The sequence below is a fragment of the Tachypleus tridentatus genome, chromosome 2, assembly GCF_004210375.1.
Source record: "Tachypleus tridentatus isolate NWPU-2018 chromosome 2, ASM421037v1, whole genome shotgun sequence".
Classification (NCBI taxonomy): domain Eukaryota; kingdom Metazoa; phylum Arthropoda; class Merostomata; order Xiphosura; family Limulidae; genus Tachypleus; species Tachypleus tridentatus.
The window spans coordinates 124160372-124179425 of NC_134826.1; the positions used below are offsets into that span (position 1 = coordinate 124160372).

The window sequence follows — 19054 nt, forward strand, 5'->3', positions numbered from 1 at the left end:
CAGTAACTTGAACTACCTGAAAAAAATACTTAAGAAGTTAGCTTACAGTATGAGTTACAACAGTGTCCTCTGATAAAAACTGCTAGGTACCAAAATAAGTAAAATATACAAGCTTTTTACATGTACAGTATGTTACTTACAAGTAAACATTTTATTAATGTATATATATATGAAACCCTTTAGTAATTTACTACATAATTTAGCACATTCAACTATAATGATATGGACAGACTGCTTCATTATAAACATCACAATCACCTACTAGTTGTATTTAACATTCAGCAGCATGTTTGAAATTAAGCAAATGCGTTACTTTCAGGTTTCCAATTAAAAATTTTATCTTGTTGTATACAAAATAAGAAATTAGAAACAAAAAAGTTTTAACATTTTCTAACTACAGACTTAACTTATTTATTAACTAATGTCTGAAAAAGATACAATACTGTTAAAAGTTCTGAACTTTAATGATATTTATCATTTTTTTTTTTCAAAAGCATTAAAATGCTCGACTTTCTGACCAGTATAAACAATTTTCTGACAATACTTATATGATTCATGGAGTAATTTTTAAGATTTTGGAACAAATATTTTGATCTTACAAAATTCTCAAATATGAATTAAACTAATTCATAATTATTATTCAAAATTATTAAGGGGTAATCAGTTTTCTATTGTCTAGTTATCATAAAGAACATCTACTGTTATTAAATAATGTCAATACCATCCCCAATTTATTTTTTTGGAAACCAAGTGTGAAGTGACCAGTCACATTATTTGGTATATAAATGAGTTACCACTGAAGTCCATATTCACAAATGATCTTTTGGTACTACAGGCTTTGCAGTCAAATAACTGATAAAAAAACCAAAAAACAATAAGGTGCAAGATCACCTCAGATACTATTTCATGACATACAGCGATGCAGCAAACTTAAAATGATTGAATCAATGAGTTATTAGGGTAATAAGGCTTACATCTCTTCCAAACTTGTTTTCAATTTATCAATATAGCTTTGGGGTGAATCACAAGTTACCAAGCATTTTCTTGGAGTAGAGTTTCACAACCTATTTTCACCAAAAGCATGTTGAATTTAATAAATATATTGTGTGGTACACCAACCACCTCTCCTACTTCACGAAAACTTGACCCAAAATGACTCATTACAAGTTATCTGCAGTCATTAAAGCATCACATGATGTCATGTCTTGTGTTTGTACACCAAGAGAGCAATAAGACAATAAATCTTAGTCCTATCCACAAAACTAATTAATATTTATTTACGCATTTATTTATTTTTTTTGTTTTTATGAATTTTTCAAAAATGTTGTGATAAACCTGTTTATATTTGATACCATACTGCTTGAAAAACATTTCACGTATATTCAATCAAACTGAAATCAAGTAAGCATGATTGCCAATCAATATATCTTCTTTTTAAAGGCTTCTAAGGAAAACAAAAGTACTCATTAATATCCACCAAAAGAAACTGCTGACCAACTACACCTGCATATGGCAACAGTAATGCTTATATATCTGAAACTCTAAATTTTATTACATTCATAATACCATGTTATAGAATAGACTGTAGCACATAAAAATCAGTGTGGTTTCCAGTACTGCTTGCAAACCAACTAGTATATTATCACTGCTATGCTTTTTTTCCTCTGAAGTACAAGCTGGGTCTAGTTTTAGGCACTCAGTTGTTCTGTGACAATGAGTTAGAGTATCCTCATTACTGATCATCTGGCAAAAATAGACCAAACCTTATGAAATCAGTTTATGTCCACTGGCATGGTTATATGTTATATATTTGCAATTCTGAACAGTTTATTCAGTTTGAGAGCTGATACTCATACTATGTTGTCAAATAGTTGTCCTCTAGTGGAGTTAATGACAGTATTCTACTCTGTCCAGATCTTTGGCTAAGTAGAAGTTTAGACCCTGTTAACCAAAACATGTAAAACTTGTATCCATTCAGCAATGACCTATGTTGTTTGACCAGTTTATAGCCAACCTACTGTCTTCATTATCACTGAATTGTCCAAGTATCTTTGTTCGAGTTTTGGTATTTCCACCCATCAATTCAGATCTCTCTATGCCTATACTGTTCTTGTTCAAATTTTTGAGAATACATACTTTCCTTCACTTTTATGTACAACTGAACTGTACATATCACATCACATTACTGTTACTGTACATTTATTTCACCTAAACATGAATTTAGGAGGTGCCACTGACATTATTTAATAACAGTAGCTAATATAAAGAAACCTGATTATCCCTTATTTATTTGGAACAATGTTTATTCCTATAAACACAATTTTTCTAGAAATCTTCCTGTTTGAATTGGAAAATTGTTTCTAAACACAGTTAGTGGTACAAGTCAATGCATTATTTTTCCTAAAAACTAAAACTTTGCAGAATTTATTTTTTCTTTAACTTAGGAAAGTTTACATACATATTTCTACAGCATTTTTAATGATAGTATTATCAAGAAAATAACTTTTTTAATCCATGTGCAAGTTTATTGTCACATTTTTTAACATTTATCTTTAATGCATTTAGCTGCCTCACAATAGCAGTATCTATTGGATTAAGTTCATGAGCTTTTTCAAGGTCTTTCTTGGCTTGGTCAAAGTCTTGTAACTGAAGTAGAGCACTACCTCTACGATACAATGCTTTAACACATTGTGAGTCTATTTTCAACACTTCTGTACAATTTTTCACTACCAACTCAAATTTTTTACATTTTAACTGACAAGCAGCCATATTCAAATAACATGACAGTTTTAAATTTTTGAAATCTTTATCACTTAAAAATTGCTGCTTTTGTGATGAATAATCATGTTCTAGAGAGATAAGATATTTCATTGCTTTACTAAATCTTATGAATGCAGACTTGGTCTCTTGTTTCTTGAATAGATTTACTCCAACATCTTTGTGATGAGTTGCTCGCTGCAACTTTTCTTCTGGTGGAAGCTTCCAAATCCCAGGAACTTCTGTAAATTTCTCTAACTTTATATGACCTGCATGGGGAAAATCTAAATTACAACTTTCTTCTGTGTTTTCAACTGGACACTGCTGTTGCATTCCAGTTCTCCTACGTATTATGTCATCGTCTAAATAAAACTGCAGTACACACACTTCTCCAGCTTTCATGGTTTGAACACAAGAATGAAGAATTTGCTCAATCTCAGTATCAGCTTCACCTATGGTTAACACAACAGTTTCTGGGCCACCTCCTCTAACCAGAGGTAAAAAAACAACATCTTGAGATTCTAGTGTTACACTACACACAGCTCTTTCTTGAGGAATGTTCAGTCCTACTCCATTGTTAAGTATTGTTTTCTGAAACTTTGGAGGATGTTTCCATGGTGAGAATTTCCATGTTTCAGCCATAATTTTTATTCTTGCTCACAGATAATATTAAGAGATAATTCTGAAAATAAACAGAAAAACTGATGCTCCAATGTAGAATTAAAATTTTCATATAAGACAGTTATAGAGAACACATACCACAAAAATCTTTATGTGGAATATTTTTAACTTGGTAGTTTGTATTTCTTCAATGCCTGTCTGCTCACATGCTTGTGTTTTAAGCACAACATTACATAATGGGCTATTTGTACTGTGCTCACCACACAAATCAAAACCTAATTTTTAGCATTAAAAGCCATTGTTTTACAATGTTATAATGTATGTAATTTCAGAGTTTGAGAAAATCAAGAAAAAACTTGTATTCCTACTCTGGAAAAATAAACTATTTTTAAATAAAACAGTAAATACTACACTTATAGTTAGAGAAGTATATTACACCTATCTTTCTCTCTGATAAGACAAACATATATACACATACATACATTGATCTTTTTAAAAAAAAAACATTAAAAGGGTAAGAACATTCTAGTGACAGAAGTTTAGCCTTTAATACGATTAAAATTTTTAACCTCTCATATCATTTATTAAATGTAAAGTTAAACCCTAATCCCTAATATTTGATTTTACGAAAGTTTTGAGTTTTAGTATTCCTGTTATTAAGTTTTATAACACTTTTATCTTTCGGCAAATAAGCAAAACACTTACAATTTCACTGCCATTTTTTTTTCATTCATGGTATCTATTTATCGTTTAGCAAACAGTTTATAGGCCTATAAATATACTTTCAAATTATCTCTCTTGGTATGATCGAACACAACTTCATTTACATTTAGAGCAATACTAACAAACTTTGTTTAACTAACAGCAATAATACTTATAGCAATAGGTATTAGAAATACAGCATAAATACGATATAATCTGACTACACTACAAGATATACAAACATTAGTAACTTCCATCGCATGGAAATACACCCTCATGCAAATTAATTGAAACAAGACGGAAAATTACGATTTTTTCAATTTTTTGCGTTTTATTTCTGAGAGTCCAAAAATTACTCACAAATTAATACACGATATGACCGCCTTTATTTTTCAGAAGATCATTAATCTGCTTTGGCATAGAGTCCACAAGTTGACTGCAATCTTTACTAATTTTTGGATCGCGGTACTACACCTCAATTATGGCCTCAATCAGCTTATCTTTCGTAGTACAGTCTTTTCCCCGAAATCTTTCTTTACAAATCACCCAAATATTTTCAATAGGATTTAAATCCGCAGAATTTCCAGTCCAGTCCAGCACCTTTATTCACGTTGTAGTAATAAAATTCTTCACAAGTTTCGATGTGTGGCACGGAGCCAGATCCATCTGGAAATCTCTTTTTCAATTCTGGAACGACTCTTCTCTGCAAAACTTCGATGTACTGTAGTCCTCGCATAATACCTTCTACGATATGTAAGCCTCCGATGCCACAGTAGCTGAAAAAGCCCCAAAACATCTTCTTCAAGGGATGTTTTACGAACTGATTGATGTGAGATTCTCGAAGTTTCTCACCTGGAGATCTGCGAACATGCAGACTTCTTTGACCCTGTACAAAGAAATGAGTCTCGTCACTGAATAACACCTTCCTCCATTGTTATTGCGTCCAATACTTGTATTTCAGACCCTACTGATACCGTTTTTTCTTCAATGAGTCGGTAAAAAGCTGTTTTTGACTGGTCTCCTTGCCCTTCTAACTCAATTTGGAATGACGTAATATTCCTCAAAATTTCGTCATATACCCCAAAAATAGATCAACCGTACTGCAAAACACAGCTAATGACGCCGTCTGTGTGAAAAAATGACCATTAAAGGAAATCAGCGAGTCCAGCGAGCCTACATCGGCCGCCATGCTGAAAATATTGTAAAATAACCATTTGTGTCAATTAATTTGCACAAGGTTGTAGTTAGTTACATTTTCTGCGCTTGTCCTGAACGTGACTCATTGTCTAAAACTGCTTTATAAACCTACTGGTGAAAAACAAGTCTAAGTGAACATTACTTTAACTGGTCTATAAGATTAAAATCCCGATAACGAATAGTTTGTTTGTTTTTTTTACTTTTGCGCAAAGCTCCACGAGGGCTATTTGCGCTAGCCGTTTCTAATTTAGCAGTGTAAGACTAGAGGGAAGGCAGTTAGTCATCACCACCCACCGCCAACTCTTGGGCTACTCTTTTACCAACGAATAGTGGGATTGACCGTAACATTATAACACCCCCACGGCTGGGAGGGCGAGCATGTTTGGCACGACTCGGGCGCGAACCCGCGACCCTCAGATTACGAAGCGCACGCCTTAACGCGCTAGGCCAAAGACTAGACGGAAGGTAGCTAGTTATCATTACCCATTGTCAACTCTTGGGCTACTCTTTTACCAACGAATAATGGGATTGACCGTCACATTAAAGAATGATGATAGTCAAGAACGACTAAACTTGAAGTCGAATAAAAAAATAAGCGAGTTCTGTTTATTAACAGACTCAATGATTTGCTGTTTTTAAATTAATCTGCTATTTAAATTAGGTTATTTTGAATTCAATTACTAACACTGTAGGATAAATCACCTTTTGATTTCTTCTTGTATGAATTATAAGTGTTTCTTGTCTAAATACAAGCTTCTGTCTTCTTTATTCATCTTAAATAATGAAATCAACAACCCATCAGAGGCTTCAATGGGCATTGGTATACAGGCTCCGTGCCCCGAATCCTTAGTTGGTGTCATGAAAAACGAGAATGAAAACCCTTATCAAAATCAAACTGAAACTCCGAAAATTCCTGCGCCTATGGGCCCGAACCCCAATCTTTAAAGTAATTCCCGACGCCTCTACACTTCACTCTCACAACCTTTTTGTAAAGCAAGTAAATCAGATCCCATAATAAAATCTAAATAAAGTTCACGAGGAGGTAAAAACGTTGAAAATATCACCATCAGTAATCCAAATGTTTTGATTTCTCCCAGTCTCCTAATTCTCTACTCTTAAAAAATCCGGTTTTTACATTACATTCAAATGTCTCGTTTACTTGATGCAACTAATTATTTATATAAAAAGACAAGAAAACTTTCAGGCCATTTAACTTAATATGCAATATTATTGAAATTCGTGAACATTGTAGGCTCAGCCTTATAAACTAGCAAATTCTAATCCTGAAAGAGTTGAAAAGCTGAATACTATCGAGGCTATAATTTCATTGTGTTATTTCAGATGTTAGCTAAGATTAAGTAAATCCCAAAATACCAAGAATGTTCCAGATGACGTCACTAAAGTCGAATAACTTCAGATTAATACATAAAAGATTGTTTTTGTTGTATTTTTTTAAATTTCGCACAAAGCTACTCGAGGACTATCTGTGCTAGCCGTCACTAATTTAGCAATGTTAGACTGGAGGGAAGGCAGTTAGTCATCACCACCCACCGCCAACTCTTGGGCTACTCTTTTACCAACGAATAGTGGGATTAACCGTCACATTATAACGCCCCCCGGCTGGGAGGGAGCATGTTTGGCGCGACAGGGATGCGAACCCGCAACCCTCAGATTACGAGTTGCACGCCTTAACACGCTTGGCTACATAAAAGAAAGACATCAGTTAAAAGTATAAGAATAGTCGAGCAAGCAAGTAGTGAGACAATCAGTTTTTTTAAAGGACCCCATTAAGACCATGAGCCCTAGGGCTGAGCTCCCTCTATCTCCTGACTGAATACACCACTGTAATTATCAATTAACTGTAAAATTCGCACAAGTTTATTTTTTGGGTTAGTCTCAGTATTACAAGCAAATTATTTCTGTTTTATCATTATTTGTAAACTTAAACCTACATCTTATTACAGCATATACGTGAAGGCACCTTGTAGAAGAAACAAGGAAAAATTAAATTGAATTGTTTTTATTAGGTGGACTAGATATGGCTTTATTTTCACCAAGTAATTAAAAACGATGATCCCAGTGAAGAAACAATGTTGTAACATTGTTGTCAAATGGGTTTATTGTGGTGCTGTTTTTTTTTTTTCATTTCGCGCAAAGCTACACGAGGGCTATCTGCGCTAGCCGTCCCTAATTTAGTAGTGTAAGACTAAAGGGAAGGCAGCTAGTCATTACCACCCACCGCCAACTCTTGGGCTACTCTTTTATAAACGAATAGTGGAATTGATCGTCACATTATAACGCCCCCACGGCTGAAAAGGCGAGCATAATTGGTGCGACGGGGATGCAAACCCGCGATCCTCAGATTACGAGTCGCACGCCTTAACCCACCTGGCCATGCTGGGCCAAAAGTAAAAGTGAAAAAAACAAAATAAAAGAGAGAAAAAAAAGGGCCAAAAAATTCAACATACCCAAATAATACCCACGAAGAAGAAGCGAAGTAAATTAAAAATAAACGTCAGTTTCAACCCAAAATAGCATTAGCAATAAAATATGGAACAGAAGAATGTCTTTGGTATACCTATTACCACTACTGCCATTTGTGACAGAAGTGGTCTCTTTGTAGTGCTTCAACCATGACAGTACAACATCTAATTTCATAATTTAGTTAGCCAATTCAATAGCATTGTTTAATTTAAAAACCAAAGGACCAGGATGAAAAGTGTGAAGTATATTATGCTCAGTTTGAAATACTTTCCAAAGTGAACAGGTGAAATGGTGAACATATGTTATTCATCTCGCTACTCTTTTAAAAGGACCAGCTTTAATTATATTAAATAACTTTACAACTAAAAGCCATAATATCTATTAAGCATTGATAGTTGTATTATCCAACAAACATAAAGTGACAAACCAGAAAGAAGTATTCAGGAAAAAATTCTGAAACAGGGAATATAGGAAAAAAGAGGCATTAGCCAAGCCTACAAAATATTTTGAAAGGCTTACACAATTATTTTACTCAGATGATCTTTATAAAATTATGGATTTGTTCTCATGTGACCAATTTTAGTTTCCATAACAGAGAAGGACATGAGAATTAGCCTGTAGCAAAGTAGGTGTACTTCCTTAAAATAATCTCTGCACTTGTTGGTGTAACTAGAATTCATTAAAGTCATAGATATTGATGTCATTTCGATGTTAATGGATCATGACGGAGAGCACTATTGAAACATCAGCTCCTGCTGACGATAATCTACAAGAATTAAAAGGATTAGTTAAACAACTAGTTACGAAGAATAGAGTAAGTAAAATACAAGAAAATAGATCTTTATGGGGATTTATTATAGAGGTAGGAGACTTGGTAATTACAGCTAATACTGTGGGAGGTTAACAGCTGCTGATACATCAAAAGGAAAATATCCCAAGGATGAGCATTTGGTTCAATCTAGATCTAAAGACCAACAAAGGATTAACCATACATTAGGAAAGAGGAATTAGCTGGATTTATGAAACAAAATTCAGCTGTCCCAAATGAGATAAGTAACACATTATTTAAAGCAACCAAATCATGATGAGAAGCTGTATGTTGATCAACACTGATTTTGCAGTTACAACAGTTTGACCCAATTTTTGATGAACGGTGCAAAAATTGCTTCTTGTGATAAAGAAAAATGAGGAGTGATGTTAATAGTAAGTGGATATATATTTTTTCAACAAGAGAAAAGCTAGAAGTTACCCTCACTGTAAGAAACTTTTCTATATTTCATAGTGTGTGAGTAATTGGCGTTGAGGAAGAGTGCATATTAGGCGAGCTTCGTAACTAATTTTGATAATTCAACGTTGCTTATCTCTATACGATCGAGTAAATGTAGCGACTTTAGATAGGTGGAATATAACGAATGAAAGATCAGGATTAATCCTAACTTTACATTTATGGTAACTATAGTTACCATAGAAATAGAGAAATAGAGAGATAATGATCATACAGCGTCATCTGTTGAACAAGTAAATAATATTCTAAAAACTTTTCCAGTTACATAAAGGTATGCGTAGCTTGTAAGTAGACATATATTTATTTGTTTGGAATTAAGCACAAAGCTACACAATGGGCTACCTGGGCTCTACCCACCACGGGTATCGAAACCAAGCTTATAGCAGTGTGAGTCTGCAGATATACCGCTGTGCCAATGAGAGTGCGTATACGTACATATATATATATATATATACGAACTTGTCCATTGTGCATATTTACTGCAGTCTTACATAGTTGTCTAATTGAAAAAAATAGGTGAAACGTAAATCTTGTACATAAGCTTTTTTATTTGTTGATTAATATTTCACGCATAAATGTTAACATTTAGACAGGCACACAAATGCATGTAGATACATGACATACAAAAAAGAAAATCGATAACCCCAGAGAATTTAGAAGACATGATAACAAGAAAAAAATTAGCTACCTTTTGAAAAAAAACTCGGATTGTTAGGTTTCTTGCTTTGTGATTTATATATGCATACATATATATATATATATATATACCATTGGGCAAAATATTTTCGTAAAAAGACATATTGCCATTGATATAAATAAAGTTCGTGAATTTTGTCCATTACGTCAAGATGTCCTCGAATAAACGTTATATGTGTGTGTGTGTGTGTTTTATTTGCTTCTGCCACGTAACAAGGAAAGTGTAATGTTAATCATTTTTCACATCATGAGAATTCAGCCCCCTGTTTGTCACTTAATATTCGGTAAGTTTTAGATCTAATTCGTTTTTATTCTATGAATCAAATCTTATGTTATTGCTTTTAACTAAGGTTTATAGCGTATGTTATTATTAAAAACATTTTTAGTTAGATTAGATATGATTTTTTTCGCCGTTAGAGCCATTGTTTGATTAAAGTATTTACGTCTACCTAACAAGTATCATGAAAGGTTAGATTTTTTTTTTGTTATTTGTTAAAAGCTCTTGAGTGTGTGACGTAAAGAATAAATTCCAAGAAGATAAAACGTGATTGTGTTTTTCTAAACGTAATGCAATTACAATTTAGTCATAGAAGAAGTGCTTTCCACAAGTATAACTGGGATTATTCTTCTCTAATACTTCGTGTAAAATATCTGATTCAACATGAGACAGTTTATAATACAAGTAATTTGGGTTCTGCGATATTTTGGCGCATGTTTAGACGACAAGCAAGGATTTTATCAAAGCGATGCTGAGTCATCTGTGGCCCTACATGTTGATGTAAAAAAATCCCCGAATACGTATTTGTCACCGGAAATGTGTTTAGCCTTATTATCAGCTCCGACGGATCTAAATCTAGCTTCTTCTCAACACATTCTGAACACCTTCTCTGGGAAACACATATGGTGCCCGAAACGTGCCTTTATGGAGGCTGTACAAGAGAATTTACATTATCGGGATGGTCAGTTAGACTCAGTTGAAACGTTCTCTAAGAACATTAGCCAATGTAAAATAGATTTGGCGTACACCTATGAACATTTTACGAACGTTGATGGATGGGCTGTAGAAAGTAAGTTTTGAAAAACTATTAAACTGTTTTTGTCGTCGTTTAGTAAATTCATTTCCATAATTAATCAATTAATCTATGTACAAATTTTATATCAAATGCAAACGTCAGATATTTAGGTATTATGTTGTTATGACAAAGCAGTCTTTGAAAACTACTTGTACCAAGTGCAATTCCAAGAGTTTGTGTACAAACTAAAATAATTACAAGGTTTTGTTCAACAACAAACTACATAAAGTAGAATAATAGAAAAAATACTAGGTTTCATTATTTATTCTCCACTAGAATAGTCTCACGTAAGTTAGGTATATGTATAAGAATGTGTAAAGTAAAGTTACGATACTTTATTATGAAAGATTATCAAATTTTAATGGATAGAAGTTTTGATACATTTACGTGTCCTCTTCAGCCTGACATGTGTTTTGTTGGACTGGAAACTATTGCTTGTTTGTTTTGTTGAATTTTGCAAATTGCTACCCAAAAGCTGTTTGCGCTGGCCGCAATTTAGAAGTGACAGACTAGGGGAAAGCTAGTTAGTCAACACCACCAAACGCCAACTCTTGAGAGACTCTTTTTTACAAACGTGTAGCGGGAACGCGTGGGTACAACATACCTATATTTTTTAAATCCGGAATGCCTTACCGCTACTATTTCGAAAGAATCCTTACATGATAAAGGAGTAAATTTCGTGTCCCGGCACTTCTGTATTTGGCAATACATCATTGATTTTTTACCAACGAAAAGTGGAATTGACTATCACTTTATAACGCCACACGGCTGAAAGGGTGAGTACGGTCGGTGAAGGGATTGTAACCCGCAACTAGCAGACTACGAGTTGAATTTCTTATGCACGATGTCATGTCAGGCCTTAACTGAAGAGTACACGAGTGTGTTCATGCGAACAGTTGGCATCTGTTCTCTGCCGGTTGAATAATTACTTGACGTGTACACAAATTGGAGAAACACTGAGTGCTCTAGCTTTGATACATGTTAATACCTTATTTAAGTAGTGCATACAAGTACGTATATGATAGCCAATGACTCTTAAAATAGGTGATATACTATTATTCTAAAGAGTTGATTAAAATAGTAATGTAATTTAACACTTAATAATTACTCTGCATGCAGATAGTACGGTACTTATTACAAATAAACATACATATCTGTGCTAACTTAGCTCTAGCTCCCCATGCAGTGTTACAACAGAATGATGATTTCATGATAACGAGAAACCCACTTGAAGTAAAAATGTGATTTGTTGACTTTTCATTGGATGTTTGAGGATTTTATGTGAACAGCTGTATTTCATGCAATATTGCTTCCAGATTTAATCTCATAGCATATATTTACCACAAATTTTATAGGAGGGGGATACCACAAGACCTCCATAATATTAAAATACTTTGCGTGCTGCTCATGCTTTGTACAATATGTGTTGGCTTTTGACCTCTCAAAATACTTGAAAGGGATAATAGTTTTGATAATAGTGAATCTCAACTTTATTTTACAAATTTACTATTTAATAACTTCGTTAATTATTGATGATAAAGATACTTATTGTTTAGAGTGTATAAATGTAAATAATATTTAAGGGAAGACAAGGTTAACGGATGAACATAAGCTTTTCTGTAAATAGCGCCGCCTGGTCAGAAAAAAGATCGCTTGTTTTTATTGTATCGTGAAATATATACAGAATCATCTTAATCTGCTAAAATAGTAATCACTAATAGGAAGAAATTTTTACAGTAGTTTTTGTTATTTTTATAACCATATATTATATATTAAAAAAAGTAATCATAATGCGCCATTTCAGAAATAAAGTTCAAAACTTTCTTGGAGTAAGTCCCAAGAACTTCACTAGCAGGAAGGGGACAACGTTTCCTATATATTTCCAATTTACTCCTAGTGACGTCCCTGTTAATTATCTTCGCCCGGAAATATTTAAATAGTGACAAAGTTTGAATGCTCTAGAAGATACATATCATCCCTGAGTCAGAACATGTTACCCTTAGCAGTCAGACCACCTGATCTTTTCAAGTGTGTAAATTAAGTACAATATAAGTTCCAATCCTATTGTTCACTATAATTACGTGATTCGATAGGAAGGCTTCAGTAAGTCATACATATAATAGTTATCTATGGTATGTTTGACTTAGGCCTATAAAATAAATCGCAGCGCAATTACACGTGCAATTTGTGCATAAAAAAAGAAATTATTTAATAATAAATTCAAATAAAATTTTAGTTATAAATGACGCAAATTCTTGAACAATTGTTTTTAAATCACTTCACTATTAACACTTGACTCCAATGCCTTACAAAATAAATAAATTATATGAACATATACGATGGAGGTACATTCTGGTTCGTCTGTTGTTTGTAATTTCGTTTAAAAAACAGTTCTATTTATTTTCTGCATAAATTTTCAACTATATCACTCAGACTGTTTTGAAATAATACAATAAACAAATAGACAGAAAATTCCGGGGTTCGTTTCCACACGGTAGTCACAGCATGCAGCTCAATATTACTTTGCTCCAAGACCACCCAACAAACAAACAGTAGGGCCAATAGAAACACAAATGGAGAAGTTTACATCCTGTCTGAATAGAGTGCTGTGGTGTGATATAGACATTTAATAAAATTGATACGAGAAACTATTAAAAGTCATTTTTGGCCTGCTTTGGTCACTTTTGGTATAAAAAAATTACTAAAATTATAATTTTATTTCAATATTTTACCCTTTTACAGTTTTATTTGTGAAAACAACAACAACAAAACTACCATCGGGAGAAAAAAAAAGCCTAAATTTCCACTTTATTTGCCACATTACTCTATTATTTTCATAATAGTTTGAATATTCGACCTAGTTTTAAATCGAAGAGACCTTCATACAGTACTTCATGGCTTAGTAGAGTAGTTAAGTATTACAAGTTGAATAGGAATTGAAATATAGGATTTAAAATTCTTATGTGAACGTAGTTAGAAAGATATGATACCGTAACTGTGATGTACGAGGTGAGGTTGGGTATTTAATAAGTGTTTTCGTTTATATGATTTTTCTTCTTCTCTATTTTTATGTTCTATACTGCATAAAATCAGTTTTATTTCTTCTGAGGATACTTTGGGAGGTGTAAAGTTCACTATGAATTGTCACTTGGTTATTGCGTTTGTTTTGGTCTATTATTTTCGTGTTTTGTTTATTTTTTCATGTTAATCATTTATGCTTTATTTTTAGGAATACTACTAATAAGAAACTTCTTTCTTATAGTTAATATAAATATGGTGGGTAGGTGTCTTTGCTGTATGTTATTTATAGTCATAAAAGCATAAAAGCAAGTTAACAACAACAACAAAAAAACCTGGTAAAACCAATAATAGTTCCTTCCATGGTTACAGAGTGACCTTCATGACCTTAAAGGTATCCCCTCATCAAATAAAGTTAATTTAATGTAACATGGAGTGCATAACAAGAAAAATATAAAGTCATATACATGAAAATAATTAACCTCTTATAGTACAGTACTATATGTATCTTGACCCTTAATTCATATATTTTGACCTCTCTTCAACTTCTATTGTTTAGATATATTTTAAGCAGTGAAATACAATATGAATATATTTATTTGTTTGTTTCAACATTTAAACTTTTTTCTTCGTTATGACGAAATTCCTGTTGTTTTTTTCAGTACTAGGTTGATTTTTATTTTATGCACAGAAGCAAAACCATAAAAAAGTCAAAATATTCAAATAGAATTATAATATATATGAACTTAGTTTATAGCCAGAGTGGTAAAATATGCTAAAACTACTTTTTTAATAATCATTGTATTTGAGATGCAATGTCTTTTTTACAAACTAATAACTTCTTCAGACAAAATATAAACATCAACCACGTTGTTTGTTTTTAACCCATTAACGTGCAATCATTGTTAAAAATTCATTGTTTTCCTTCATATTTCAATGAAATACTATATCAATACAAATTCTCATAATGTTTTTTTGGAAATTAATTTTTGACAGTTCTTCTTAGAAACTTACAATATAATATTGTATCAGATTGTAACCAAATTTCTTTTTTAAGATAACAGATTTCGAGAGCTAGGTAATGTTTCATCTCAATCGGTTTCGTAGCAGTATTTTTTAATTGACATGTCGATAAGTTCAGTTTTAAACAAAAAAAAACAATATCGATCAAAAGTCGTGTGTTGTTTGAAAGTTAAGCTTGGATACAGTTTTAAGCACCAAAAGCCGATAAACCAATAAAAATTACATACTTAATAATAATAGTGATAAACATTACACTAGACTACAACCATTTTTTCGGCTCTTCTCGAATTCTCTTTAAACTCCTTTACTGTGGCTGACCTGGCATGACCATGTGGTTAAGGCCTCGTAGTTCGAAGGTCGTGGGTTTGAATCCCGATGGCACCAAACATACTCACCCTTTTAGCCGTGGAGACGTTATAACGTGACGTTGGTAAAACAGAAGTCCATGATTTGGCGGTGGGTCGTGATGACTAGCTGCATTCCCTCTATTCTTACACTGCTAAATTATGGACGGCTAGCGCAGATAACTCTCGTACAGCTTTACGCGAAATTCAAAACAAACCAAGCCTTTAATGTGAAACTGTAAGTTTGAGTTCGAGGCTTCTCATTACACCTGCGGAATGACTTTTTGAAACAGCTGAATGTGAATGGTCAACAGTCAAGTAAAATCTTGAAACAAAAAGTTTTAATAGGTAAAGCCGTAATTCACCAAGTTGGAGTTGGAGGGACATTTATAGAAGTAATTTAAAAAATGTAATGAAGTCTTCTAATTAGTAAGAGTACTTGTTCCATCAATTTATAAAAATCTATTTTACCATTTCAAAGGTTGCAGGTTCAAATTATGGTTGCGTCACACACACACACAAAACTATCAGCAAGCAAATGCCACATTTTATTAACCTAGTGTGACACTGCTTCCATAGAACGTCAAGAATCAGCCAAAGCGTTTCTTTGAGGTGGGTTTGAAGAGATTCCTTGCTAGTTAGTTTATTGCGAGTTTTCTACTACTACGTTTTAAGCGCAAATAACTTTTTATATTAATATTTTTCGCGTTGTTGCTTTACTTAGCATTATGATTTTCACAGGTGCATAAATTTGTAGTAGATTTCGCAAAAGCCACACGAGGGCTAGAATCTGTAATTTAGAAATGAGATAGTAGGGAGAAGACATCTTGTCAAGACTACACACCACTGACTCTTTGGGTCATTCTTTTACCAACAAATAGTGAGATCAAGCGTCACATATGGCATCCCTATAACTGAAAAAACGAGCATGATCAGAGATGGAATTCGAAACCACAACTCTCACATTGCAAGTCGAATGCACTAACCATTAGATCTACTAGGTCTCAAATGCAAATAAAAAGTGATAAGTTAAATGTTTTAATAACTACCTCTACCTATGATCTTTATCATCATACAACTGTTTCTCGCAATTCCACTGTTTAAACTCTTATAAGCTATTACACTTTTCAATGAAACACGAATTTATAATTGATACTTTTATCGATTTTCTTCAAACTTCTTATAAAGGACATTTAATACAGAATCAAGCAATTTATTTTGTTTTAAAGTGGCAATAATCAAGGCACGTTGTTTCTTTTTCTAATAACTAGTTAATATATTTTAATCAAGTGATAGATTCTTATGGAAAACCACCCAGTTCTATATTTCGTGGTGCTACAACATGGCCTGGAAACTATCGTCAGTGTTTGGAAATTATTGCACCTGTAGCGAAGTTACCTCAGATAAAGAAAAAATTGTCCAGCCAGATTCAGACCTACTATTACCAGGAGGTTTTAATGGTCGGTACTGTATGTCAAAATGGAAACTAGATCTCGAAAAAAATGTGAGTTACAACGTATTCTTTTACGTATCTGTTTTTTTCTAAAACATAAGTGTAAATATGGTATTATCAGGGTTTGTAGATTTAATGCCACTTTATTAAAATAATTTGTTAAAGCTTTTAACATTTTAATTCTTATTATTTTAAATTTTTTATTATAAAGATTTTTACACATTATTAGCTTAGTATGTAGATTTAGAACTAATCCGTATTTCCTAAACTGGGTCAAGTCTTAAGAGATATTATTGGAGTTGTAGTCAAAATTCGCTAACAGCAAGGCTTCCCTGACTGATGAAACAATGCATTTTAACCTTTAGAAGCAAGAATCTAAGAAGAGTACTCTTAATTGTTTATACCAATTACCGGGTTGATTTGTAGTTATGATTCATATAAGAAGGTCACTTTTGCTAGCCCCTCGCTAGTACAGCGGTAAGTATAGGGATTTACAATGCTAAAGTCAGAGGTTCGATTCCCCTCGGTGGGCTCCTCAGATAGTTCTTATGGCTTTATTACAAGAAAACACACACACACAGTTTCATTAAAATATCAATCAAAAACTGAAACTTCCATTTGTCCCACACACACACACATTCAAAGGCTTATAACGCTAAAGTTTAGATTTAAATATCGGTGGTGGGCAGAGAACAGTTCGCCTATTGTGCAGTTTTGTGTTGTTTAACAAAACAAAAAAGAACCATTTGTTGAATTTAATTATTTTAATCTAAAGAAAATACCTTTCGAAGACGTCGTAAAAGTCACCAATGAAATAAAATAATTTATCGCAAAAACGAAAAACACCCGGCGAGATAGAAACATCAGTTATCAAAACAGTTCTGGATATGTCAATAACGTATGAGAAGAGCTTGCTTTGTAAACTAGCTTTTCAAAAATAACTAGACACCACTCTTTTTAAGAGAAAGATTACTATAACCTAATATTTTTCTACTACCGTCACTGGTGTTTACATTATCTACCATATTATGGTGTCATTATAATGAAAAGGGGGGATATATTTTCATCTTCTCTTACAATAGTTCTGTCTGATATTTCCATGTGTTTCCAGGCTTGTAAGTGTAATTAGCTTACAGTCTTGCCGATTTAATGGCATTAAAGCCACCACATGTATATTTACATACGATCCTGGAACGCTTAGGGTAAGTAATAGGTCTTTAGATCAAAATAGATTTTGTATTTTGAAAGATGATTTAAATATTATTTGTAGTTAAACTTGTGGATAAAACATTTGAATTAATCTTAAAATTTGTGACTTCACTATGAAACTTTGCTTACTTAAGAAAAAGAATAATCAGTCTTAGGTGGTAATTATTAACAGTGTATGTTTTAAATAGTTAAAGAAAGAGTTAGCTTGCTTTAGAATTTTCAGGAAAGACACACAAAGGCTATCTGCGTATAGCTGTCCCTAATTTTGAATTATAGACTAGAAGGTAGACAGTCTGTCAAAAGCACTCAACGGCAACTCTTGGGATATTTTTGTCCAATCGGTTTGGTTGTTTGTAAGCATAAAGTCATCTGTGTTCTACTATTCACTGATATCGAAACCCGATTTTTTGGATCTTAAGCCTCCCGACCAACCACTGATAGCTTGAGCACGTTTTAAATTTAAATATACATATCATATTATGTTTCTAAAGCATGAACGTTAACTGCTGAATAGTATCCAATGCACACAACAATATGCAATTCGTCAGTTGGATTGTTATTACTGGGTCGTTTACCAAAAAATAATCAAATAAGCTATGACTTGAATTCTGACTTTAGAAAAACGTGATTCCTAGTGTTTCCGAAAAAAAACTCCGTTTCTGTATGCCTAGGATTTCTTTATTTTTATGTATTTAGAAATCTTAAATTATATTGGAGATACTTAGCAAAGGTTTAACAATGCTATGCAAAAGTTTCCAACATAAAGCTAATATATGATCTTTGTTCACTGATACTCATTTTAAACATCGGTTCTCGTGCTTTAAGCACTGTTTATCTAATGTCTATGAATACATAAACAGCTTCCAGCGACGTTGCGGCATGCTTGAGAGTTTATACCACTAAAAATTGGGGTTCAATATCTTTGATTGGCACAAACAGGATAGCTTATTCTGCAGTTATGTGCTCAAACACAAAACAATGATTCGATTATATGTTTGGCTGCTTTCAACTTGGTAATGTAAATAACCTTTCAGATCTGGCCATTTTTATGCAATATTTATGTTAATTTTACTCACTTTTGAAATAACTTAAGATTAATATTAATGCATATAGTTATAGATCTGTAAATCTACTTTAATGTGTGAATTAGTCCAAATACCAGTCACGACTGTAGAATTGCGATATTTACATT

General features: G+C 33.0%; 2 protein-coding genes across 5 annotated transcripts in view; one reads left to right on the top strand and one right to left on the bottom strand.

The window, feature by feature from the left end:
- Positions 1-113: 113 nt before the first annotated feature.
- LOC143245013 (uncharacterized) lies at positions 114-4785 on the bottom strand. 2 transcript variants are annotated; one of them, XM_076490752.1, is made up of 2 exons: positions 4441-4785; positions 114-3439 (listed from the first exon to the last, which is right to left on the bottom strand). In XM_076490752.1, the coding sequence occupies exon 2, from the start codon at positions 3397-3399 to the stop codon at positions 2491-2493; it is 909 nt and encodes a 302-aa protein (XP_076346867.1). In that variant the 5' UTR covers positions 3400-3439; positions 4441-4785; the 3' UTR covers positions 114-2490. The 2 variants fall into 2 exon arrangements, with proteins under 2 accessions (XP_076346867.1, XP_076346866.1); XM_076490751.1 differs by lacking the exon at positions 4441-4785 and adding an exon at positions 4084-4369.
- A 5505-nt stretch (positions 4786-10290) lies between these two features.
- The window catches only part of LOC143245017 (nose resistant to fluoxetine protein 6-like), a 29815-nt gene continuing 21051 nt past the window's right edge, over positions 10291-19054 (top strand). Inside the window, exons 1-2 of one of the 3 annotated variants that reach the window (XM_076490766.1) lie at positions 10291-10809; positions 16491-16704. In XM_076490766.1, the coding sequence (XP_076346881.1) occupies positions 10796-10809; positions 16491-16704 (228 nt within the window). In that variant the 5' untranslated portion in view covers positions 10291-10795. The remainder of the gene's footprint in view (positions 10810-16490; positions 16705-19054) is intronic. The other 2 variants (XM_076490765.1, XM_076490764.1) reach the window with 2 other exon arrangements.

Excerpts from the sequence above, each read along its gene's own strand:
- LOC143245013 (XM_076490752.1), bottom strand. The coding sequence starts at position 3,399 with ATGGCTGAAACATGGAAATTCTCACCATGGAAACATCCTCCAAAGTTT.